The 20,687-nt window shown below is 34.5% G+C and overlaps 1 protein-coding gene across 15 annotated transcripts in view; it reads right to left on the bottom strand.

The window, feature by feature from the left end:
• axo (axotactin) overlaps nucleotides 1-20,687 on the bottom strand; it is a 21,914-nt gene extending 1,227 nt beyond the window's left edge. The window contains exons 1-27 of one of the 15 annotated variants that reach the window (XR_001111611.3): nucleotides 16,890-18,383; nucleotides 14,058-14,392; nucleotides 13,596-13,750; nucleotides 13,356-13,459; nucleotides 12,327-12,682; nucleotides 11,811-11,979; nucleotides 11,604-11,719; nucleotides 11,163-11,269; nucleotides 10,743-11,088; nucleotides 10,077-10,354; nucleotides 9,411-9,651; nucleotides 9,107-9,337; nucleotides 8,478-8,885; nucleotides 7,938-8,138; nucleotides 7,339-7,732; nucleotides 6,638-6,885; nucleotides 6,262-6,540; nucleotides 5,907-6,103; nucleotides 5,547-5,844; nucleotides 4,658-4,808; nucleotides 4,352-4,517; nucleotides 4,115-4,265; nucleotides 3,739-3,920; nucleotides 2,882-3,314; nucleotides 2,746-2,780; nucleotides 1,724-1,891; nucleotides 646-743 (exon numbers count right to left, since the gene is read on the bottom strand). Coding sequence is in view for 12 of the 15 variants with exons in the window: in XM_086917463.1 (XP_086773589.1) it covers nucleotides 1,724-1,891; nucleotides 2,701-2,780; nucleotides 2,882-3,314; nucleotides 3,739-3,920; nucleotides 4,115-4,265; nucleotides 4,352-4,517; nucleotides 4,658-4,808; nucleotides 5,547-5,844; nucleotides 5,907-6,103; nucleotides 6,262-6,540; nucleotides 6,638-6,885; nucleotides 7,339-7,732; nucleotides 7,938-8,138; nucleotides 8,478-8,885; nucleotides 9,107-9,337; nucleotides 9,411-9,651; nucleotides 10,077-10,354; nucleotides 10,743-11,088; nucleotides 11,163-11,269; nucleotides 11,604-11,719; nucleotides 11,811-11,979; nucleotides 12,327-12,682; nucleotides 13,356-13,459; nucleotides 13,596-13,750; nucleotides 14,058-14,379 (5,781 nt within the window). In the remaining 3 variants the exon portion in view is untranslated. Of the gene's footprint in view, nucleotides 1-645; nucleotides 744-1,723; nucleotides 1,892-2,700; nucleotides 2,781-2,881; nucleotides 3,315-3,738; nucleotides 3,979-4,114; nucleotides 4,266-4,351; nucleotides 4,518-4,657; nucleotides 4,809-5,546; nucleotides 5,845-5,906; nucleotides 6,104-6,261; nucleotides 6,541-6,637; nucleotides 6,886-7,338; nucleotides 7,733-7,937; nucleotides 8,139-8,477; nucleotides 8,886-9,106; nucleotides 9,338-9,410; nucleotides 9,652-10,076; nucleotides 10,355-10,742; nucleotides 11,089-11,162; nucleotides 11,270-11,603; nucleotides 11,720-11,810; nucleotides 11,980-12,326; nucleotides 12,683-13,355; nucleotides 13,460-13,595; nucleotides 13,751-14,057; nucleotides 14,393-15,401; nucleotides 15,765-16,889; nucleotides 18,883-20,178 lie in introns of those variants that run through there. The other 14 variants (XR_015295150.1, XR_001111610.3, XM_086917463.1 and 11 more) reach the window with 14 other exon arrangements.

The following is a 20,687-nucleotide window of genomic DNA, read 5'->3' as shown; positions in this document are numbered from 1 at the left end:
ATCAATAGTCAATTTTTTTTTTAATATAAATTTGATACTATTCCTAGTTAATTTCTTAGTTTTAATATTATCTGTAATTGAAAATGAAAGAATATTTTATAATTCATGCAATTGAATATTTTGTTCGAATATTTTCATTTTATTAAAGTTGATTTATGTTATATTTTGCATTATTATAATTGAAACAAATTATATTTTTCACTTTACAAAACTTAACAATTTAATTTTACTTTATAAAAAAAATTTTTTATTTAAAGCTTCATTTTTAATATGGGAACAGGTAACTAATAATATATATAAAAAACGGAGAGCACAAAAAGACAATTTTTCTATATTATAATCGTATAGAATCATGCAATGATTTTCAATAAAATAATTATTGGAAATACCACAAATTAATAGTACTAATCATGTTCTTATTCTGTGATAATAATCCTAATGTAATTCGCATTATAATATTTCAAAATATTAAAAAACGTTTTAATATTTTATTATTTTCAAATCTTTATATCTTCTCCTTTATTAAAATTATTCGCGTTAATATTTTGCAAAATGAATGCAAATTACATTTGCATTATAATCAAGAAGCAAATGACTAATCAGAAGAAGAAAGGATGCAACAAGCTATACGATAATACTGAATACCTTTAAACTTCGTATTGCGTTTTTGTTTCATCGTGTTTTGGATTGTTGTTTAAGGAATCAACACTCTCTTCGACACTTATCCTAGACGAATTTTCTGGCTGAAAGTATCATATATTTTCGATTATTGTTCGTTGCATCCCAATCCCTTTTATCTCTCAGTTTTTTGTGCATTTTACAAATCGATTCTATGAGATGATTTCCTAATCGATTATCGGATGAAATGATTTATAGGAAGAATATATTTAATGGATTTACGAGGAATGAGATGTTACAACGTTTGAAAAATTAATTTCTTTAAGGATGTTTTATTTGTTCGTATAACATAATCAATATTGCATATTTATATTTACGTGTATATATATATATATATGTATATAAAAAAAAAGTGTACGAGGGACATACATACAAAGCCGACAAAGATAAATAACAAATGTGTGTGATGATAATGGATGTGAATAACATTGGTGTGTTACACAATCAAAATGTTATTGAATATATCCAACAAAATCCGAACATAGCTTATGGTGAAATCGAATCTGTCTTTGAAATAAAAATTTTTCTTCAGCTTAATAAAATCGAATTTGACTAATTTAAAAATTATAAAGAAAAGAGAAAAGAGTAATAAAATTTGATTTTCATTTCTTAATTTGATTTATAAAAAAATTTCTTTGTATCTTTTTTCTAAATCTTTGAATTACTGATTTTGTTGAAATTTTGAACACTGGTATATAGATTTAGTCTTTTGTTTAGAAAGTTTTATTATTAGGCATTATAAAGTACAGGGGAAACAATTAAAGAATATTAAATATTTAATTTTATAATTTATAGTATTTTTTTTTAAAACAAAAGTATATCATTAATTTATAATATTTTTTTAAATCTCTATCAATGTTCAACAATCTTCAACAAAATCAGTAATCTGAATATTTTGTACTTATTATTATATAGATATGTATTTTGAGATCTTTAAAAAATAGATTTGCTATTTCTTTCAATATTTCTTTCAATATCAGATGATTCGTATTTCAAGGACAGATACCTATCTATTCAAGGAATAACTTCTCGATGTTTTTCTTACCGACTTGACAAAATCATTATCATCAGTACGTTCTGTTTTTTGATGTATCTCTTCCTCGTCTGTATTTTGTTCTTTGGGGTCATCTTCATCTTCATCTTCATCCTCTTCATCTGGTTCCTCTTCTTCGCATTCTTCCAGTTCCGGTTCCTCCTGTAGATCTTCCATTGACTGGAAGTAGATCGATTTGAGATGTTGAAAATTTACTTTTAATTGTTTTTTTTTTCTTTTAAAATTATCTTTCATACATATACATTCGATGTTCACAAAATATATAGTTATTTTTAGTAATGAAGTTCAATTCTGTTTGTTTCATTTTAATTTTTTTTTTTTTAATCTTAATTTTAATTCCAGGATGTATATTTTGGATACATGGTACAATCCTGCATTTATGTTTAATTGTTTATTTTATCGTATCTTAATTTTTTGGATTTTAATTTAATAATACATTCGATATTTAGAAAATATCTATAAGGGTGTATAATTTGAATATGGTACAATCCTATAGACTTTATACGAGAGAATAAAATGAAAATAAAAAATTTTAATTCGTATTCTAATAATCTCACGAAATTCATATAGACAGTTAATAGTGTGAACATCTTGTATATATATATATTTTAAATTAATATTCGAACTTATCAAAATTAATTAAATATAAACAAAAAAAAAGTATTAATTTTTTTTTTCCTATAAATCATTCTTTATGAAAATATTCCCAACGAAATATCGTAGTAATTAGTTACTACTTTATTCATCAACGGATTTTCATTTATTTCGAGTGTTTCGAATTACCTGAAAAGCGAGCCTGCAAAGTAGACACGGTCAAATTATTAAAAGAATTCGATCGATTTAATCAACATTCTCTTCATGCAACATCAGATACATCATAAATTTTCCATTTGCAAAATCTATTCAGCAGGCTTACTTATAACTTATTAATATAGATAATTTTTATAAAAAAAAGAAAAAATCTTTACGAATGGATTCAGTTTCGGAGATTTAGTGATGATGCCTGTATTTACCCCTAGGAGCTCCTTCTTCTCTGGCTCTTCATCTGCTGTATGTAAAAATATAATTATAAATTCGAATCACATTTCACGATTCACATGCGGTTATACACGATTTTTTTACACGATCGATATTTCAAAATGTGCCCACCTATGATATGAACTCTTTTATCGTTAATTAAGTCTTTCGACTCCGAATTGGCCAGCGGTTTGTACTCCTTGACCGGGGGGGGCTTCACGTGCGTGCCGTTCGGTCTTTTCTCGTCCTCGGCCACGTTCTTGAACCCGACCGTTTTCACGCCACCCGTTAACGGATCCGTGTATTGTTGCGTCTGCCATCTCTGAGAGCCGGGCGCGGGAACCGTGGAGGCGACGGAAACACCGGATGCGCGTCTTCGACGCCGATCTTTCCTCGCGCTCCGCCACACCTCGTAGATACAACCGATCACCGCTGTCACGAATACGCAACACAACGCGATGAAGATGTAAGTACCCGCACCTTGCTCCTCCTGGGTCGCGTTCGTGTATTGCGACTTGTACGATATCCTCTCCGGGGGGTCCTCCACCCACACTTTGTCGACACCCTTCGGCATAAAGTTTTCGCCTCTTACGTACATGTTTCGAGATTCGACGAACTTTGCTCCCGTTCTTTCGTTCTCGTTCTTTCTTTCTTTGAAACTTTGACAGTTTGGTTACGGTATTATTATTTGCATCATTTGTTAATCTGTTATACGTGTTATATATCAACCGTCTTCGTATTAAACTGTTTCTTATAAGATTTCTGAGATTCTTAAGATAAAAATTTAATGTTTCAAGCTATGCTATACGAGAATTATATACCTTTAAAAGATCGAGGCGTCGAGCATTCAAGTTCTATCAAATTTCTTAAAAGAGAATTTAAAAGTTGTAATCTCGCATAAAGATTGTCGTCGTACATTCTTCGTAAATATCCAACGGTACCAAGAAGTACCAAGAAAATCTGATCGAGATAATGAAAAGATTGCTTACCACGTTGCTATCGTTTTTGGGTGGATCAAGGCCATGCGGTTGGACGTGAAAGACAGCGCACTGAGCGCTCCTTACGCCGGCAGGCATCGTCGCCCTGACGGTTTCGCTTCCCTGTTTCGTAAATAGCATATATTCCTCGAGCGGCTTCATGTCGGGTCCCCCGTTGATCGATACCACGACGTCTACAAGAAGAGGGTATCCGTCATTTCGTAATCGCAATGTGGCTGACGATCGTTTTGTCTGACATAAGAAAGACACAGTATCCTATTAGAAATCACGTCACTATCCTCTCACGCCGTCGACGAGTTCTTTCCTCTCTTTTTCTTTCTTTATTTCTCAATCGCATTGTTTCAAATTCGGATTTGATGCAACTCACTGCTGAGACAACCGGTGTATCCCTTGTACGCGCTGAATCGCGAGTCTGTCGTGTTCAGACCGCCAAGTTGGATCTCGGTCACCCCCGGGCTCTCGTCCTCTCCGAGAGTCAATGCTGGAATCGGTAACAGTGTCACTGGTTCACGATCGATCTACAATCGATGGAGAAACGTCATCGTATCATCGAATTCGATGAGAAGAATTAATGTTTCGTTATTTGGAACCTGATTTATCGTACCAAAAACGTGACAGTGCTATTGTCTCGAACGTAATAAATACTGTGCCTGGCTCCGTTCAAAAAATTTATATCGTTCAAACGTACTCCAAATGCGGATCCTTCTCTGTCCTCCTCGAAAATCAATTGGCCTTCCGACGTTAAAGCAACGAGCAAGTAGTAGCTTCTTCTGAAAGGGAAAAAAGGGAAAAAAAAAAAAAAAAAAAAGAAAAGCTTTTGAAAAGAGGATTCAAGAAGGTGTATATTCAAAATTTTCTGCGTAAATAGATAGGGAAATCGAGCGAGGAATCCATAGGAAGGAGAACTTACTTGTTTTCTGTCTGTAAAAGCAAAAGGGCTGTGGTACGTTGTCGAAGCTCGTTGGTCGAGAATGCGAGTTGAACTTTCACTTGGTTCACTTTTCCGACGAGATCGAACTCTCGTTGAACAACGCTCTCACCACTGAAGTCTGCTCCTTTTTCTAACAAAAAATAGAAATTTGATATCATATCTTTTTGGAAATCTTCTTGGAATCATCCCGAACTTGGGGAGAAGTTTAATAATAAATCAATAATATTTGCGTTTATTTAAATTATATTTAACATTCTGAGAAATTTCTGAATTGTTTCAATTAATTTCCTATTCTCAAAAATAATAGAAAAAATTTCTGAGTTGTTCGTATAATTTAGAACACGATTTATTTTCAAAATATTAATTAATGGATATCCAGATATGAAACTTTTAATAATATCGGTATTTATTGAGGCCAAAGAACAAGTAAAATTAAATCTGCTAAGTAATGCAGATTTAAGAATTTACAAACTCTATTTCTCAGCATTTTCGGTATAAAATGCCCCTATAAATAACGGTCAATATCAAACATATTACATATATTAACATAAAATATAATAGAAAAATAAATATTAATTAATGAAAATATTTTTTATCAAGTTTCAAAAAATCAAAATGCATTTTATTTATAACATATAACATTATTACAACATTTACTGGAATTTATTTTTTGGTAAATTTCTTTTTTTTAAAGTTTTTTTCGCAAAAAATTATCGAGATAACGTTTTAGCAGATAGACAGTTAGATAACGCAATAAAATAATCTTAGATTAGATAGACATTATATAAATTTAGTGGCTCTTTGAAAAAAAATGACATTTATTAATCCAATTGATTATTATTAATACTTAAGTCGAAAAATATCTCACCATCGGCGCAATGCTCCCCGAAATACGACGTTAATTCGCAATTGCACAATGATTCCTGCCTCTCAAAATCTTCGGTGCAGATCCCCAAATTCTTGCAAGGCATTGCGTCGCATTTCGTTTGACAATTGGGCAGTATCTCTTTGCTGCCCTCGTGATTAGCCTCGTTGGCAAGCTTAGATAAATTAACCACGTATTCCCCGATCATTAATCCACCAAGACAGCCGACGTACCCCTTAATTTGCGCGTCCTCTTTGCCGACTCTTAGCAAATCATCCGGATCGAAGCCCCCTAGATTCACCTATATAAGATTGCTGATCATTGCTGATCGTTCGATTCAATTTGAAACCCCTGATATCTCACCTGGAAGTAGCTGGTGGGCGATGCTGGCGGCCTCTGGGGAGCTAACACTTCTTTCTCAGGGTTTATCCAAGGTTTGTTCGAGTACGTGTCCAGCAGTACAGGCGTAGCGTTCAATGTAGAATTGTACTCGTTCACATGAAGCGTTGTTGATTTCTCGTTTCGAATAATCGCGATTTGGATCGAGATCCCTGTGTTCACTGAAAATTCGCGATCGAACAACGGGAGGGAAATTATTATATTCGAGATCGTGAGTCAAAATCAACTTTTTAAATTAAAAACTCTGCGTTTTGTTAAATACGACGATAATGCAATTTCATGAGTTTTCTTGGATATTTTTAATTGAATTGAAAATTACCCGGATATTCCACAGTGATATTCTTAATCTCGTTACCAGCGTTGAACAGATATACTATACTAGTGCCATTCGAAATGTAAAGATGGGCAAAGTTGTTCAAGTTATCGTTCGCGTACAAGATCGACGAATAAGTGTCGTATGTTCTCAGATTGATTAGAATATTCTCCATCAGTATATTCTTCAACAGCGATTTCTCTTCGTCCTTTTCATCCGTGCCAAAGTAGTTCTTCTTCAGAAAAGCGCTCTGTGAGGTAAATGTCAACGCCTCGTTGTTTATGTCTAAAGAACGGAATTCAATGGAAAGGAATTATTTCGATTATTGAACATGAACTTTGTAAAGGGGCCGATAGTTGAAATTGGATGCGGAAGCACTTACTCTTCTCGCAATAGTCGCCAAAATGGGCCCATTTGTTCTCACAGACGCATTCGTAGTTGCTCCACAATTCTACGCACCTGGCACCGTTCTGGCATTTGTTCGGTTGGCAGAAAGGTTTGCAATCTTTGATGATCTCGGACAAATGAACAGACATGTAACTGTGAATGTCCAGGATCTCCCCGTTCACGACCAAACCTCGAAAACAGCCTATGAGTCCTTGCTGAACCGAAGAAGTTCTCAAATGTTCTCTGAGAGATAAAATCGTTTCTGATTTTATTGTGTTTTATGCGTGTGATTTATATAACGAGTTTTTACATATTTTCTTTCCTTCTTTTCCTTATTTTCCGTAATGAGAACTTCAAAATTTTCTACAATGATTTATACGTTATTTTCTATTCTGAAAATATCTTGTGTCATCATCGTTAAACTTAATTTGCAATTTTATATAGTTGTTCAAATGGTTTTTTAAGTACTTTTATAATTATATGTTAAAATTTAATATTTTGTTCATTTGAAAAATATTTTATTTAAAATTTTTCCTGAATAAAAAACTTTCTTCTTTGAAACTATTATATTTTTACTTTGATTGATTTTTCAAGATAATAATGACAGATAAAATCAGTATTCAATAATGATGAATAAGGAAAGAATCGCACCATTTAAATTGTAGTTGTACAATTTTTGAGAACAATAATACTCACGCGGTAGCTCCACCGATGAACATAGAACCCTCGAACGGTCCAAACTTGTCCTCGAGGTCGAGCATTTGAGAATCTGTATTGATCATTAATCTGACGTGATAATTGTTGTAATCGATCCAAATCTTCTGCCATTCGCCATTGTTCAATTTTCTTTTACTCTCCACCTCTATACCCTTTATAACACCCGTACTGAGGGTGAAATTAAACGTCAATCGATACTCTGAGGTCAAAGCAACCATGAAAGATGGATAATTGTTTCTGATAGGTGGTTGATACAAAAGGATAGCTTTCTCTCCAGTTGTTCGAAAACTGAACGCTATATCCCCCTTTCTCCAACCTGGTACTTCGATGTACGATTGCGAAGTGGTGAATGTCACAACGTATTTCTGTGTATCTGTGAATTAACAAAAATCAACAATATCAACATGTAAATCATTCATTTCGATATGGGAATTTTAATCGAATTTTTTCCATTGGAATTTAAATGGAATATTTTTTAACTAGTTGAGAGATGTTAAATAAATTTACTTGCAAGGAATTATTTATTTTTTAAACGATGTTAAGTAATATTTTCATTATTAGATAAAAATATTACTTACTCGTTTCGACGCATTCTAATGGGCCTAAGGTAATTCGTCCTTGTGCATCTTCCTCGAGATCTCTTTGTTGCAAGAATACCATTCCTGTGATGCCTAAAGAATCCGGTGTTTCGTAATATCCTTCGTCGGAAAGCCATTTATCGCCATTTCCAGTGAAATCGCAATTGCAGCTTAAATTTGGATTAATGCATGTCTTGTTCACTAAACACAAACAGATTGCCAATTCCTTGAATAATTTAATTATTCTAAATTGTATAATCAACATTTTACGAATCAATTTGGTATTGATTAATCGAAAATTTTATTAATATTAAATAAATGTTAACACAAATGCTCTCTTTAATAAGAAATTTCTTAATATAAAATATTTTTTTGCCAAATTTATATTTTAAAAATTATTTAAAATCGTGAGATAGGCAACGTGATTCTTTACACGTGACGATAATTTTACTCATCTTCGAATACACGAAAGAATTATTTCAATCATTCCAGAATGATTTTAATTTTTAGCTTTAGCTTAAAAGCTTCGGTTTTACTCACTTCCACAAGGACAAGATCCTCTATTCACATTTCCAATGTAATCCACGGTGGTTCCCTTCGAGTTGAGAAACCACGTGGCGCTGTGCAATTCCAATGGTGCCTTGTAGCAATCGTACTTGACGTACTGACTGCAATACAACGAGTGTGAGATCAATTCTTGAAGCATCTCCGCGGTGAATTGTCTGTACTTGATGTTGAACGAGAAATCAGATTCCGCGATCGATCTGACATCGACTTGCGAGGGTAAATTGTGTTCCACGATAGTCTTTGTCGAGTTCTCGATGGATTGGAACTCGCATTTGACCAGGGCAGGAGGAAATCTGCCGTTACCGTCGATGTCGATTTTGTACACATCGTCCTGGGTGTATCCTAGCAATGCTAATTCCTCGCACGTTTTTCTGAATTTAGCTGAAATTTTAATTTTTTTCTTCTTTAGAATCCAATTCCATTTATTCTAATTTCTCAATCTCTATCGTTTTCCTTCCAACATTTTATGCGACAACATTCGGAGGCTCTCAGAGTTGAATATTCTAAATTCGGATCAACTATATTTACCCCCATTTTTCGTCAATACGAAGATGAACGCGTTCGGCAATTGATTAACGAAGTGACAAATTCGCTCTACTCACTAAAATGGCAATTTTTCCCGACGTAACCGGTGTCGGTGCAATCACAGCTGATTTCGTCCTTTTTCACCGAGCATTTGCCCCCGTGCTCGCAAGTGTTCGGCCTGGTACAAGGATCGATGAATTGGCAATTATCCAACGCTACTTCTCCCATAACTCTGTCAGTGTTCATTACGTATCTAGGCTCTATCCTCTCGTCGTTCACCCGTATCTCGCGCATACATCCGACCAAACCTGATGCAAAACCAAATATATATATACGTGTATTGTTGTTACGTTGTTTGTTCACGCGATCATAGATGCTCACCCGTGTTGTTCTTTCCACTTCCTATGATAACTCTGTCGCCAAGCTCGAACGTCATCGGGAACAATTTGCTCTGCTTGTTCCGATAATCGACCAGAACGCTGATCTCCCCTTTCGTGTAATTTAATTCGACCGCGTGCCAAGACGTGTTGTAAGGCGGGAACTTCACTGCAGTCGTGACAGTGACGTTCTCGCCCAACACCGGGATCAGTTGGAAACGGATCTCGTCGTTCACCAGTTGGAGCTGTGCATTAACAGTTTTCAACGTTAAAAATGTAAATTGAATAATTGGACAGTAATTTGGATTTGAAAGATGGTTCAAGTTTGATTTGTAAATTTGAAGAATCGGCGCGTACAATTGATAAAGTTTGTACAATTTTCAACTTTCAATTAAATTCGAGTATTTTACAGATTCCGAATTTATTAATCGTAATTAATGATCATCCTCAATTCTTGTCACGAATAATTTATGAATCATCTGCTATTTAAAGATGCGACAATTGATAATTTCAATCAATTCAAAAAATGACTACGAACGAAAATATATTTATCCTTAACAACCGATCAGATTTGTTCGAATTTTATATAAATTTACTCGTCGACGATCGCATTCACCGCTATTCCCCCGGTTTTTCAAGCAGCCAATATTTCCTCAAAGTTGAAACGTACCTCCCAGTATCCGAGGCTACGATTACATTTCACGTCCCCAGACGCGACCACAGCCACAGGCTTCGAACTCTTGAAGTCGAAGTTCAATTTAAGGGAGTCGGTCCGTGCTATTGGCCACCAAATGTGGCTGGTCGCGAACGGATATGTTATTGGAATCACATCAACATCCGCCTCGTAGTATTCGGGCTCGAGCACACCGATATAATGCACCATGGGGTTGGAACGCTTCAACTCATAAATAATGGACTTGTCGTTGAAGAAAACGTATTTCAGCGAGCCTGAAACCGATTCAATTGATCTCCATCAATCTTAAAAATCGTATTTCACGATTTCAAGGGGGGTGGGTGAGGGGTAAACGTTTAAACGTATAGATTTCTTTAGAAATGTTCTCTTTAGAAATTCAGCTTTGGAATTCAGCTTTAGCAGATTTTTAAATCGACGATGCCATCTATCGTTTTGTTGCTTCTTTTATTATTATATTTCTATGAAATTTTATTTTATAAAAATTGTTTAAATTTTCATTTTCTTTATTATCCAGCGATAAAAGTATGCAATCTGATTTAAGGAAACGGTTATTACGATTTTTATTTATCGAATTTTAATTAATCCTATTTATCGTCGCGAAGGAAGAAAATCGATGAGTCGCTCGATTTCACGTATTCTCACCTGCGAAATTATTGTGCGACAAAAGTCCCTTCTTCTTGTGCAATTCCGGACCACCGCCTATATAGATCTCAGGATCGATGATCATATTGTAATTTTCACCAGGAATTTCGAGTATTTTAATCTCGTCGTCCAGGCTGACGAACACCAACGATCCGTTGTGGAATATCGTCAGATTGTTCCAATGATTCGACGTGATGTAATCGCCGAGCACGGTGGCGATCTTCGAGTTGTGCCCGAAATCCAATTCGATGTGCACCGATCCGTTCACTATGGAGGCTGCCACGTAGTGCGGCGTACCATCGATTTCTCCGGAAGCGTAGAACAAAGCCGAGTCGTCCCACTTCGTCTTTCGAGTAAAAATTAATTTCGTTACGATCGCGAAAACAAAATGAAATTTGTAATTTGATTTATGAAAAATACCTTGAACGCTAGACTTATCCTGTTCACGGACGAGTGAACTCTGTCCTTCCAGTCGTAAACGCGGAAAGATACGTACGAAGAACCTCTTAATGTTAAGATCGTGGCCGCTGGAATGGATGTTTATTTTTTATTAGCGTTAGGTTTTGAAAAGATTGGATGCGAGCTCCATCATCAAAATATATAAGAAATTCCATGTGAATTTTAAATATAATATTAAAATGATAATACAATAAATATATCGAATCTAAGAAAGATTCTTCCAATTAATTGTCTACTTTAATTTTAAAATCGTTACACTTTTTTTAACGATTTTGGAATTCACATCCAAATTTTCGTCCAATCTTTCGATCCAATTATGCACGATCCTGATTAATTTTTATTAGGATTATCATATGTTCTTTTGCAGCAGGAAAATATTGTTGCATTGAAATGATTACGTACTATATACATCGCATCGTTCTCCTTCGTACTTCGTTCCAAAGCAGTCGCAAGTTAAACTATTATAGTGATTCACGCATTGACTCGAGATGAAACAGAGATTTTCTCGTGTTCTACATCTGAAATTTGTTCATCGTGTGAATTACAATCAAATGAAAACGAAGATTATAACATAACAACATTCTAGAGATGTTAAAAATCGTCACTCACTTGTCTATGCAACCCTCTCTCACGTTTTCGTGTTTTGTGGCAATCAGAGGTTGAATGGGCAACAAATCGCTGGCCGATTTGCCCGAGCTGAGAACCATATCTCTTATGCAGCCAACGAATGATTCTATTATGTATTTTACGCCGTGCAATCGTTCCTCGGAGCTTAACCCTGACGAAAGTTCACGATTAAATAATAAGAAAAAATAATTCCATCATTTTATCTTCGATATCAATAATATGATATACCTAATCGTCAACGAGATCCTTATATTTATATATTTTGCATACGATCATTAACGTAATATCTTTGGTCGAATAGTGAAATTATAACTGGATTGATATTTAAAATTGATCATTTTCAAAAAAATATATTCGATATATACGATAATATATTGATTTCGTAGAAAATTTTAATATTCGTCAGAAAGAGAGCATTATTTCTTTTCTTAAAGTTTAAAAAATTCTACATTTTTCCATCGAAGAAAAAAAAAACTAAAGTTGAAAAGTGTATATTACCACCGATAAGGACGACAGACGCCAGTTCCTCGGACACTCCATAATTGATCACGTGTTCCAAAACTTCAAGCGTGGTCTCCTCTTGTTTATCGTCCACCCTGGCGATCAATTTCGCCCCGTGGACGTCGATCCTCACCAAAACGCTGTGCCATTCATCCCTGTTCAACCCTTCGCCGACCGTCAAACTGGTCGATCGTTTCCCGAACACGTGCACCACTTTCAGCTGCCCTTTCTCCACGATCACGTACAGAGCATACGGGTCTAAACGGATCTCTGGCCGATCCTTGACGCTGTGATAGACCAGCAAACCATGGGGCAATTTTGTGCGAAATTTGAACGATATCTCGCGACACAGTCTGCAAATTGAAATCATTGATCTTAACGATGATTTTTTTCAACTATTGTTAAGTTAAGAAAGAATATTCGGATTTGGATTTAATTTAGATATTTAGAATTCTTGTCACTTGGAAGGGAGGGAAAAATTCGGTTTTAGATTTAATCTGATATATATCTGGAATCCTTATTATTTAAGGAAGAAAAATCATTTGAAAATTGATAGGATTTTTATCAACGAAGAATTGATCTTATGCGTTTATAAGATATAATAAATAAATATGTGCTAAAAATAATAGGAATAATTCTATTTTAGGAAATTAGAACCATTATTTTTATTCACGTTTAAAAAATTAGGCTGTTCTTTATCTCTGCATGCATCTTTGATGCAATTATGCAATTTTTTGAAGACTTATAGCAAATAGGTGATTTGAAAAATCTTCGTATCCCGATTTATATCATTCTTTTATCCCTTTTCACTCGTGAAATTTGATATTTTTTTTTTTTTTGACTTCAACTTTTATCCGAATTTAAATTTTATCCTTGTTTTAACGACGATCAAATTTTGAATATATTCATGTTGAAGGGAAAAAAAACTACCGCTTGTATTTAAACGTATTCATCGTCTTTTTTTGACAGATTGATATTTCGTTCTCTCGTTTTAAAATCCTTTCGAGTAAAGTCAGGATTACTCACCGAAGTTGAAACGGTTTTATTCCACTACCGTCCAGTTGAATAAACGTGTTGCTTTGGGCGAACATAAAAGTTTTCTCGTAGCCAGATTCCATGAAGGTGAGCTCCTGTCGATCAATTTTTCTGAGTGAATTCTCATTGAAAACTCTTTCAGTACATTTTTCTTATTCGTTCGACGTTCGAAACATGTTGAGTTAGAGTCTTTTTTTTTTCTGAAGGAAATTCAATTGGAAATAAATTTACCTTTCCTCGTTTGTACTTTGGCACAGGCGGTTTTGTCGGTTCTGGTGGTGAAAACGTTGGTCGTGAAGTGATGGCGGTGGTAGAAGGCAGTGTGTTCGTGGTCGCTGTGCTCGTTACAAATACATTCCCCTTCGTGACCAAATAAGACAGTGTGTCTAAGAAAATCCAAAACGAGATAAAGATCAAGATTCAATAAAAAAAAAATACAATTTTTATTAGAATCTTATTTCTTCTTCTTTTTTTTTTTTTCTTATTCTAAATTTACTAAATTTTTATCTTTATAGGAAACGATATTACAAAGATCTTTTAAAAATCTAATAGAAATATCTTATCGTCGTTCTATGAAAATCAAATAAGAAGTATTACGATCTCAATTTTCCACCATTTTCTCGCTTCTCTGCATATTTTAATTCGATAATGAAACAATTGAACGAGTGGCAAAATTTATTTGATTCTCCTTACGTTCAGGACCACCCACGCAATAATATAGACACTCGGCTTCCGAGTTGAAACGATTCTCGTTCCCTAAGCAGCCACCGTAAGAGAAAGTCTTGCATTTCCCTTCAGTCTTGATGAACGTCCACCTGGAGACGTACTGTTTGCACGGGCCTGGCTCGGTCTTCACCAGACACCTGTCAAGAAACGTCCTCTTCGTCGTGGTGAACGAGTCCATCTCGTTCGATTGATCGATCTCCGATGAATCTGTTAGGTTGATCGAAGCGATCGCGGCGTGAACGTTTGCCAAAACGAGGATCCGCAAGATCCATCTTTTGTGGTCGATCATCGTTGTTTCCTTGCTGAAAAATGAACCAACGTTTCCTCTCACGTTTTCTCTTTCTCCTCAAATTCTCGGAGACTTTTTTTTTTTCTTTTTAAATAAAGAGAACGTGGCGTTTATTTTCGTTCGTCATACAAATAATCGACAATTATTCGAAAGGTGTAAAAAAGTATAAGGGATAAATATCGATAGAGAATCGTAGATACAGCGACAAGTGTTCAACCTTTTCACAATTTTTAAGAAAGAAACAACTTGAGATAATTCTCAAAAATCCCAAGAAAGACCGGTTTGAACCGGCAAAGATAGTTTAACCACAAACTTCATAAAAGTTATTATGAACGTAATACCGCAATTGTTTGCAAATCAATCGACTACGAAACTCTGCACTCTCAAAAGTTTCAAAATTCTCAAAGATGAAAGGATAATCCAACTTCCGTCCTTCGAATTCCTTGTAATTTTATCACTCTATCAAAGGGTTAATTACGACACCAGTTTTAAACTGTTAAATAAAAAAAGGAAGAAGAGAAATCTTTCGAGAGAAATCTCAAATTCTCGATCTCTACCCCATTGAAAAGAATCTCAAATTCCATCGACGCATACCGCACTTCTATTCACACTTCGATGCACCGAAAAAAAGATGCAATAACTTTTAGAATCACGTTCACTTTCTTGATAATCCCCTCTCCACATCGTTATATCCTTTCACCATTATAATATTCACCTTCGATATATCACATCTCCTCCTTCGATCGAACGATCGGTGGAAACAAAAAAAAAAAAAAAGAAATCACTCCCGAATTTTTATATCAACATCCATCTCCACATCCTCGTCCTCGGCACGATTTCAATCCGTTTTCAAGTTTTTTTCCATGGAGCTGGATATTTAACCCGCTTTAAAGGGGAGGGAAGAAGGGAAAAATGGCCGAAGCAAAGGTTGGTCGCGAGTCGCCGCTGCTAAATCACGTGCCAGACGACTGTCTGTGACAGTTTTCTGCGTCCAAACATTGAGGACGCACGAATCTGCGTACCTTGATGTGCCGTGGTCCAAACGAGATCGCGACTAGCCAGAGGACAGGATGTGACGTCAGAAGGCCCCCGGCGGCAAGCACGACGGCGGCTGCGAGTCAATTGTCTTCTTTCGCACTGACACACCGATAATCCGATCCCACACGGACGACACGCGTGTGCACACGGATCGTCACGCTTCGGCCACGATAAACGTCTCCTCCTCTCCTTCGTTGCCTTCGATGCCACACGCTCGATCACCACCTCGCCACCTTCTTTCTTTCTCTCCCTCTCCCTTACGCGCCCACTTTCTTCGTGGACATCGTTCGTGGATCCCGCGGGGGATCGAGATGATTCCGTGAATTTCGCTTCGTCGGATCGAGGAAGCTTTTCAATCCGTTCGAAAGATTTTTTTCCCCTCGAGGAGGGGGGGGACGTTCAGGATTGTTGGTTAAAAAGTTGATTGGTTAAGTTGGTCAGTCGGAGAATTCGGAATCTTGGAATTCGGATTAAGAATTCTTATGCATAGTTAGCCTATTTGGCGAGGCTAGTTCTGGATAATTTTGGATTTTGGATTCGAATTCAAGGAGATCTTGATATCGTGCAGAATTTTTTTTGCGTGAGATTGAAAATTGAAAGCTGAATTGAGATTCGACGCGATCCAAGTATTGGGTTCCTGATTTTTTTCGTGCATTTGTTGATTGATCTTGATGAATCGAATGTATGTTGCGTATGGGTGTTTATTCATAATTATCTGTAGATATAAATTATAGGTATAAATTACAGGCAATAGTTTTAACGTTCATTGTTTTATTCCAGTTCAATAGTTTATAAACTTCGTATCAACTTTTAGTTTCTCTTATATTTATATACTCATAAAACATACTGTACAAAGTTTGATCAAAATTAACTGGGTCATTCTGTTACCATGTACAATACAATAATATATTAAATAGAATAATTGAACTACTGCAATTGTGTACATACTGCTGGTGAATTTTTTTTTACTATAATACTATTAATACTATTTTGTTATATAAGATTCATGGCATTCAGGTGGTTATGGAACATTGGTCAAACAGCTCGAACTCGAGTCGAGATTATGGAGCCGTAATCGAATTAAATTTGGGTTGCTCGAACGAATTGAGATTGATCAAACATTAAAATTGAATAAAGAGCTGTCGTAGCCAGTTCCAACGTGATAAGTCATAGTAAATTTCTCATGTATCGATATTAATTTTCTCGCTCAATTCTTTCGTTATCTTCGAATCTTTATGCATACGGAAAAATTAACTCTTGTCGATCAAGATTTTTTAATATTCCAAAAAAAAGTATAATGATGCAATAATAATTGTTCTCGATCACCAACACACGATCAATCACAATTTTTACAGAGTAAAAATTTCGTTTTTCCAACGAAATTTCCAATCTTTCGCAAAATATTTAAAAAATACGATATATCTGAATCTTTTAGCGTGTAAAACGTATAAATTCATTGTGATAAATCGAACCTTAAATCGAAGGGATTAAGCAGCTCGAAAACTCGCAGCAAGGAAAAGAATCGAATATCCACTTTCCATCTTCGTCTTCATCGCTGTCTCTTGTCCATCGATTTTCCTATTCTTTCTTTATCCGTTATTCCACCATCTCCTGTTACTGCTGCTGCTGCTGCTGCTGCTGCTTGTAGCAACTAGACACTAATTTATTAATACCACTCCGACTGTTACTCTCTCTTACTCATCACGGTTTATTGACTTTCATTGCGATCCCGTCACCACCGACACGTTTTCGCATAACCCCTTTATCTCTTTAACCCCTAACTGCTTTCGTACCTTTGCGAGAAATTGATCTTACTTAAACCTAGAGTAATTTAAACACCAAAAATTTTTCTATCGATATCAATTATATTCTAGTTACGAGGCTTGTTATAATGATGAATTTCCTTGAGATTCCGTATTTTAAATTCGAGACGTATCATTTTTTGAACGATTCAACGAACGAATCAAAGGAAAAACACGATTCTTGTTGTTCGAATTCGAATTAAAAAAAAAGTTTCACGATAGTTTTGTCGAAATAAGGGCAGACGTTTCTTATTTTGAAGTGGCAAGGTAGTAAGCTCTTCACGGGCACTCCTCCTGTTGTCCCTAGAAAATCGATATATCGAGCAAAACTGGCGAGTGGGTCATTGTAGTGGGCGGGTTTTAAAGCGAAAGCTCGGTGGAAAAGAAGAAAATTGCTGCTCTCCATTTACGTAATGAGCAATCAAATTTCGAGTTTTTCTCTCTCTCTCTCTCTTTTTCTACCTAAATCCCCGAATTAATTAATAGGAAAGTAATTAAGAGTACCTTCGATCTCGAGATAAGAAAATATATTTTCGATGTGGTTAAATGAAAACTCGATTTATTAAATCTTAATAAGTACTCGTTATTTTTTGTTAAATTGAGACGAAGAGAAAAAACTACCTCGAAACAAAGTAAACGGAAATGAAAAAGAAAGAGTTTCAATTTTTAACCACGTCATTCCACTTCTCCGATCTACTTCTCTGTGCTAAGTTAAAAATTATTAAAAGCAAATCGATATATCTTAGCTCTTACAAATAGCGATATGACTATTTTTATCCCTCCTCTGATATATCGTATTAGGTCATACATGGAACAATCTGTATTATTGTATATTTTTAATTATGTTACTTAACTTTAATTCTCTTTTACTTCGCTTTCGTTTATTTTCTGTCAAACGAGACTTTCTGTAAAAGAGATTTATAAAAAACAAGATAAAATAAAATTCAAGATTTATAATATATTTGTAATTTTATACGATAGTGTAGAATAAAAGCTCGAGTATAACAAGTGAAAAAAGTATCGAGAGATTTTTATCATTTAACCACAAAGAACAATACAACAAACTCTTAATTACGAATTTAAATATAAATATCAATTCTTTTTAACTCGATAATTATGTCTGTCAAATGAAACAAACGCGACTCAAAATGATAAAACTTTAAAAAAACAAATTTCAAAATTTATACTTGACGCTTTTAATTTCTTAAATTTAAGCGAAAAATTAATTTCTTCCTTAAACCTTTGGAAAAAAGTAAACGAGGGAAAAAACAGATAGATTCAATGGACAATTGTGTGAAGTTTCATTAAAATCGGCGCGTATCAGTCACCGATGCTCCCTCCTAAGATCGGTTAATGTATCCGGGTCACGGATCTGTGGCCACTATATTCGAATACAGTCTCGATTCCACGAATGAAAAGCAATCCATTACTCATAATCCATCTCCACGCCTGGGACCGATTTTATTTAAGACGAGGGGCTCCGTTGCATGGCCGGAAATCACGTAGGGCGCTACATCGATCTTATCCTTTGAAGGGAGACGATTCAATTTACATAAAGGAAGTTTATCTCGTAGGTGCCGAGCGTTGCCCGTGCATATCAATGAAAAAGGATGAATTAACCAGAATCCAACGGTGAATCAATACTGATCCAACTATTGTTCGATGCAACTATACATATATATATATATATTGTTATTTCCTATATATTTTTCCATATGTTTCATATGTAGGAATATTTTTATAACAATTATACGTTAATTTCTTCATTTGTGCATTGTAGAGAATTTAAAGTGTTTCAATGCAACAAATCTGTAATATGATGTATTACTATTATTATTAGATTAATATGCATTTATATAAAATTTAATGCACGTTAACGTGTGGAAATGTATCCAAAAGAAAACTATTCGTTATGACAAATGAGGTAAAATTTTTATTCAATCTCTGTTCCTTCGATGATATTTAACAAAATATTAATTTGCATAAACATATGTTAATCATTATGTCAATCATATTCGCGTCTTTAAACGTGATCCAACAGAAGGAAACCGATAATTTTAATATGTATGAATAAGAAATTATCGTGATTGTGATAATTAGTTTACATTAGTTTTCTGAATCTTTGAACGAATGATCAAAATTGTTTTTTCTTCAAAGAAATTTATTTATTTGTTTTATAATTGTGCTTTTATAGTTGTGTCTTTACAGCAACAGATTATTTTTTGAGAAACGGACTGCCCTATTAACTGAATTGAATCTTTAAAGACGATCTTCTAATTGGTGTGATTAATAATCGCCCGTGTACCGAGTACCACGAGTCCGTGTACGTCATGCTTTAAAAATGTTTCTCTTCTTTGTTTTTCTATTTTTTATTTTTTTTTTTTCTACCTTCAAGAACAGAAGAATCCAAAATCCTTTCGGATTTTATTTTATTTTTTTTATTTTTGTTCGGAAGAATAATATAGATTAAAATTAAATTTTTCTTAGAATTTTATTTAATTTTCTTTTAGATTATTGGGATAATATACTTTGAGGTTTTAATTTCGTTTCTTCTGTATGCTTCACATCTTAAGAAAGAAGATTAAAAATGTTATAATTGAAAAGAAATATGGAATGAGAGTTAATCGTGTGTTTCTCAATATTACGTTAATAAGAAATTTAATATTATTAAAATTAAATTCTATTGAATATGGGATAAATAGAGTTTTTAGTAAGATTGTGTTTCACATTTTGAAAAAAAAGTGTCAAAAGTGTCGAGAACAAAAAATATTTGTCCCGTCGAATTTTGAATAAAAATTTACACTTTTTTTTTACCTCATCACATGAGAACTTATCGAATTCCAAATTTTATTATTCCTACATCTCCAAAGTTTCGACTCTTGCGAGAATAATATTTTAAAATTTCAAATTAGTTCAAATATTAAAATAAGCGAAATCTACGCATTTCTACCAAAATTACCATCATCAATTTCCATCATTTTCTTCGTGCACACAGGGTACTTCCGCAAATTTACAAATTGCACCACTTACTTCCCTCCAATCCCAATTTCCCTTCTCAAAGTAATCCCCAAACTTTCATCATCACTATAACATCTCTACAAATATTATTCCCGTATTCTACACTAATTACTTACACGTTTCAAAAATCATAGTCATATAAAATCTTCACGAAAAGTCAAAAGAACAGCTTATGAATAAAAACACTGATCATGGTTCACCAGCGGATACGGAAGAATAACTTGCTTTCAAAAAAAAAAAAAAAAAAAAAAAACGTAAATTCGTAAATTCGAAGTGGAAGTCGAATTTTTCTCTTCATCAAACGTTTATCGTTTAGTTGTTGAAGTTGTTAAAAGAAAGAAAGAAAGAAAAGGAAAAAAAGAAAAGGATATAATTTTTTAAACCGTATACTCGGTTCACCGGTCTGTCGAAGTGCGCGACGCGACGGGATCGCGCTTACGACTGACACAT

This window comes from Apis florea, unplaced genomic scaffold, assembly GCF_048593485.1.
Source record: "Apis florea isolate Af1SG1 unplaced genomic scaffold, ASM4859348v1 contig_2201_pilon, whole genome shotgun sequence".
Taxonomy (NCBI): domain Eukaryota; kingdom Metazoa; phylum Arthropoda; class Insecta; order Hymenoptera; family Apidae; genus Apis; species Apis florea.
The sequence above is the reverse complement of the archived record's forward strand: the minus strand, read 5'-3'. Positions and strand labels throughout refer to the sequence as shown.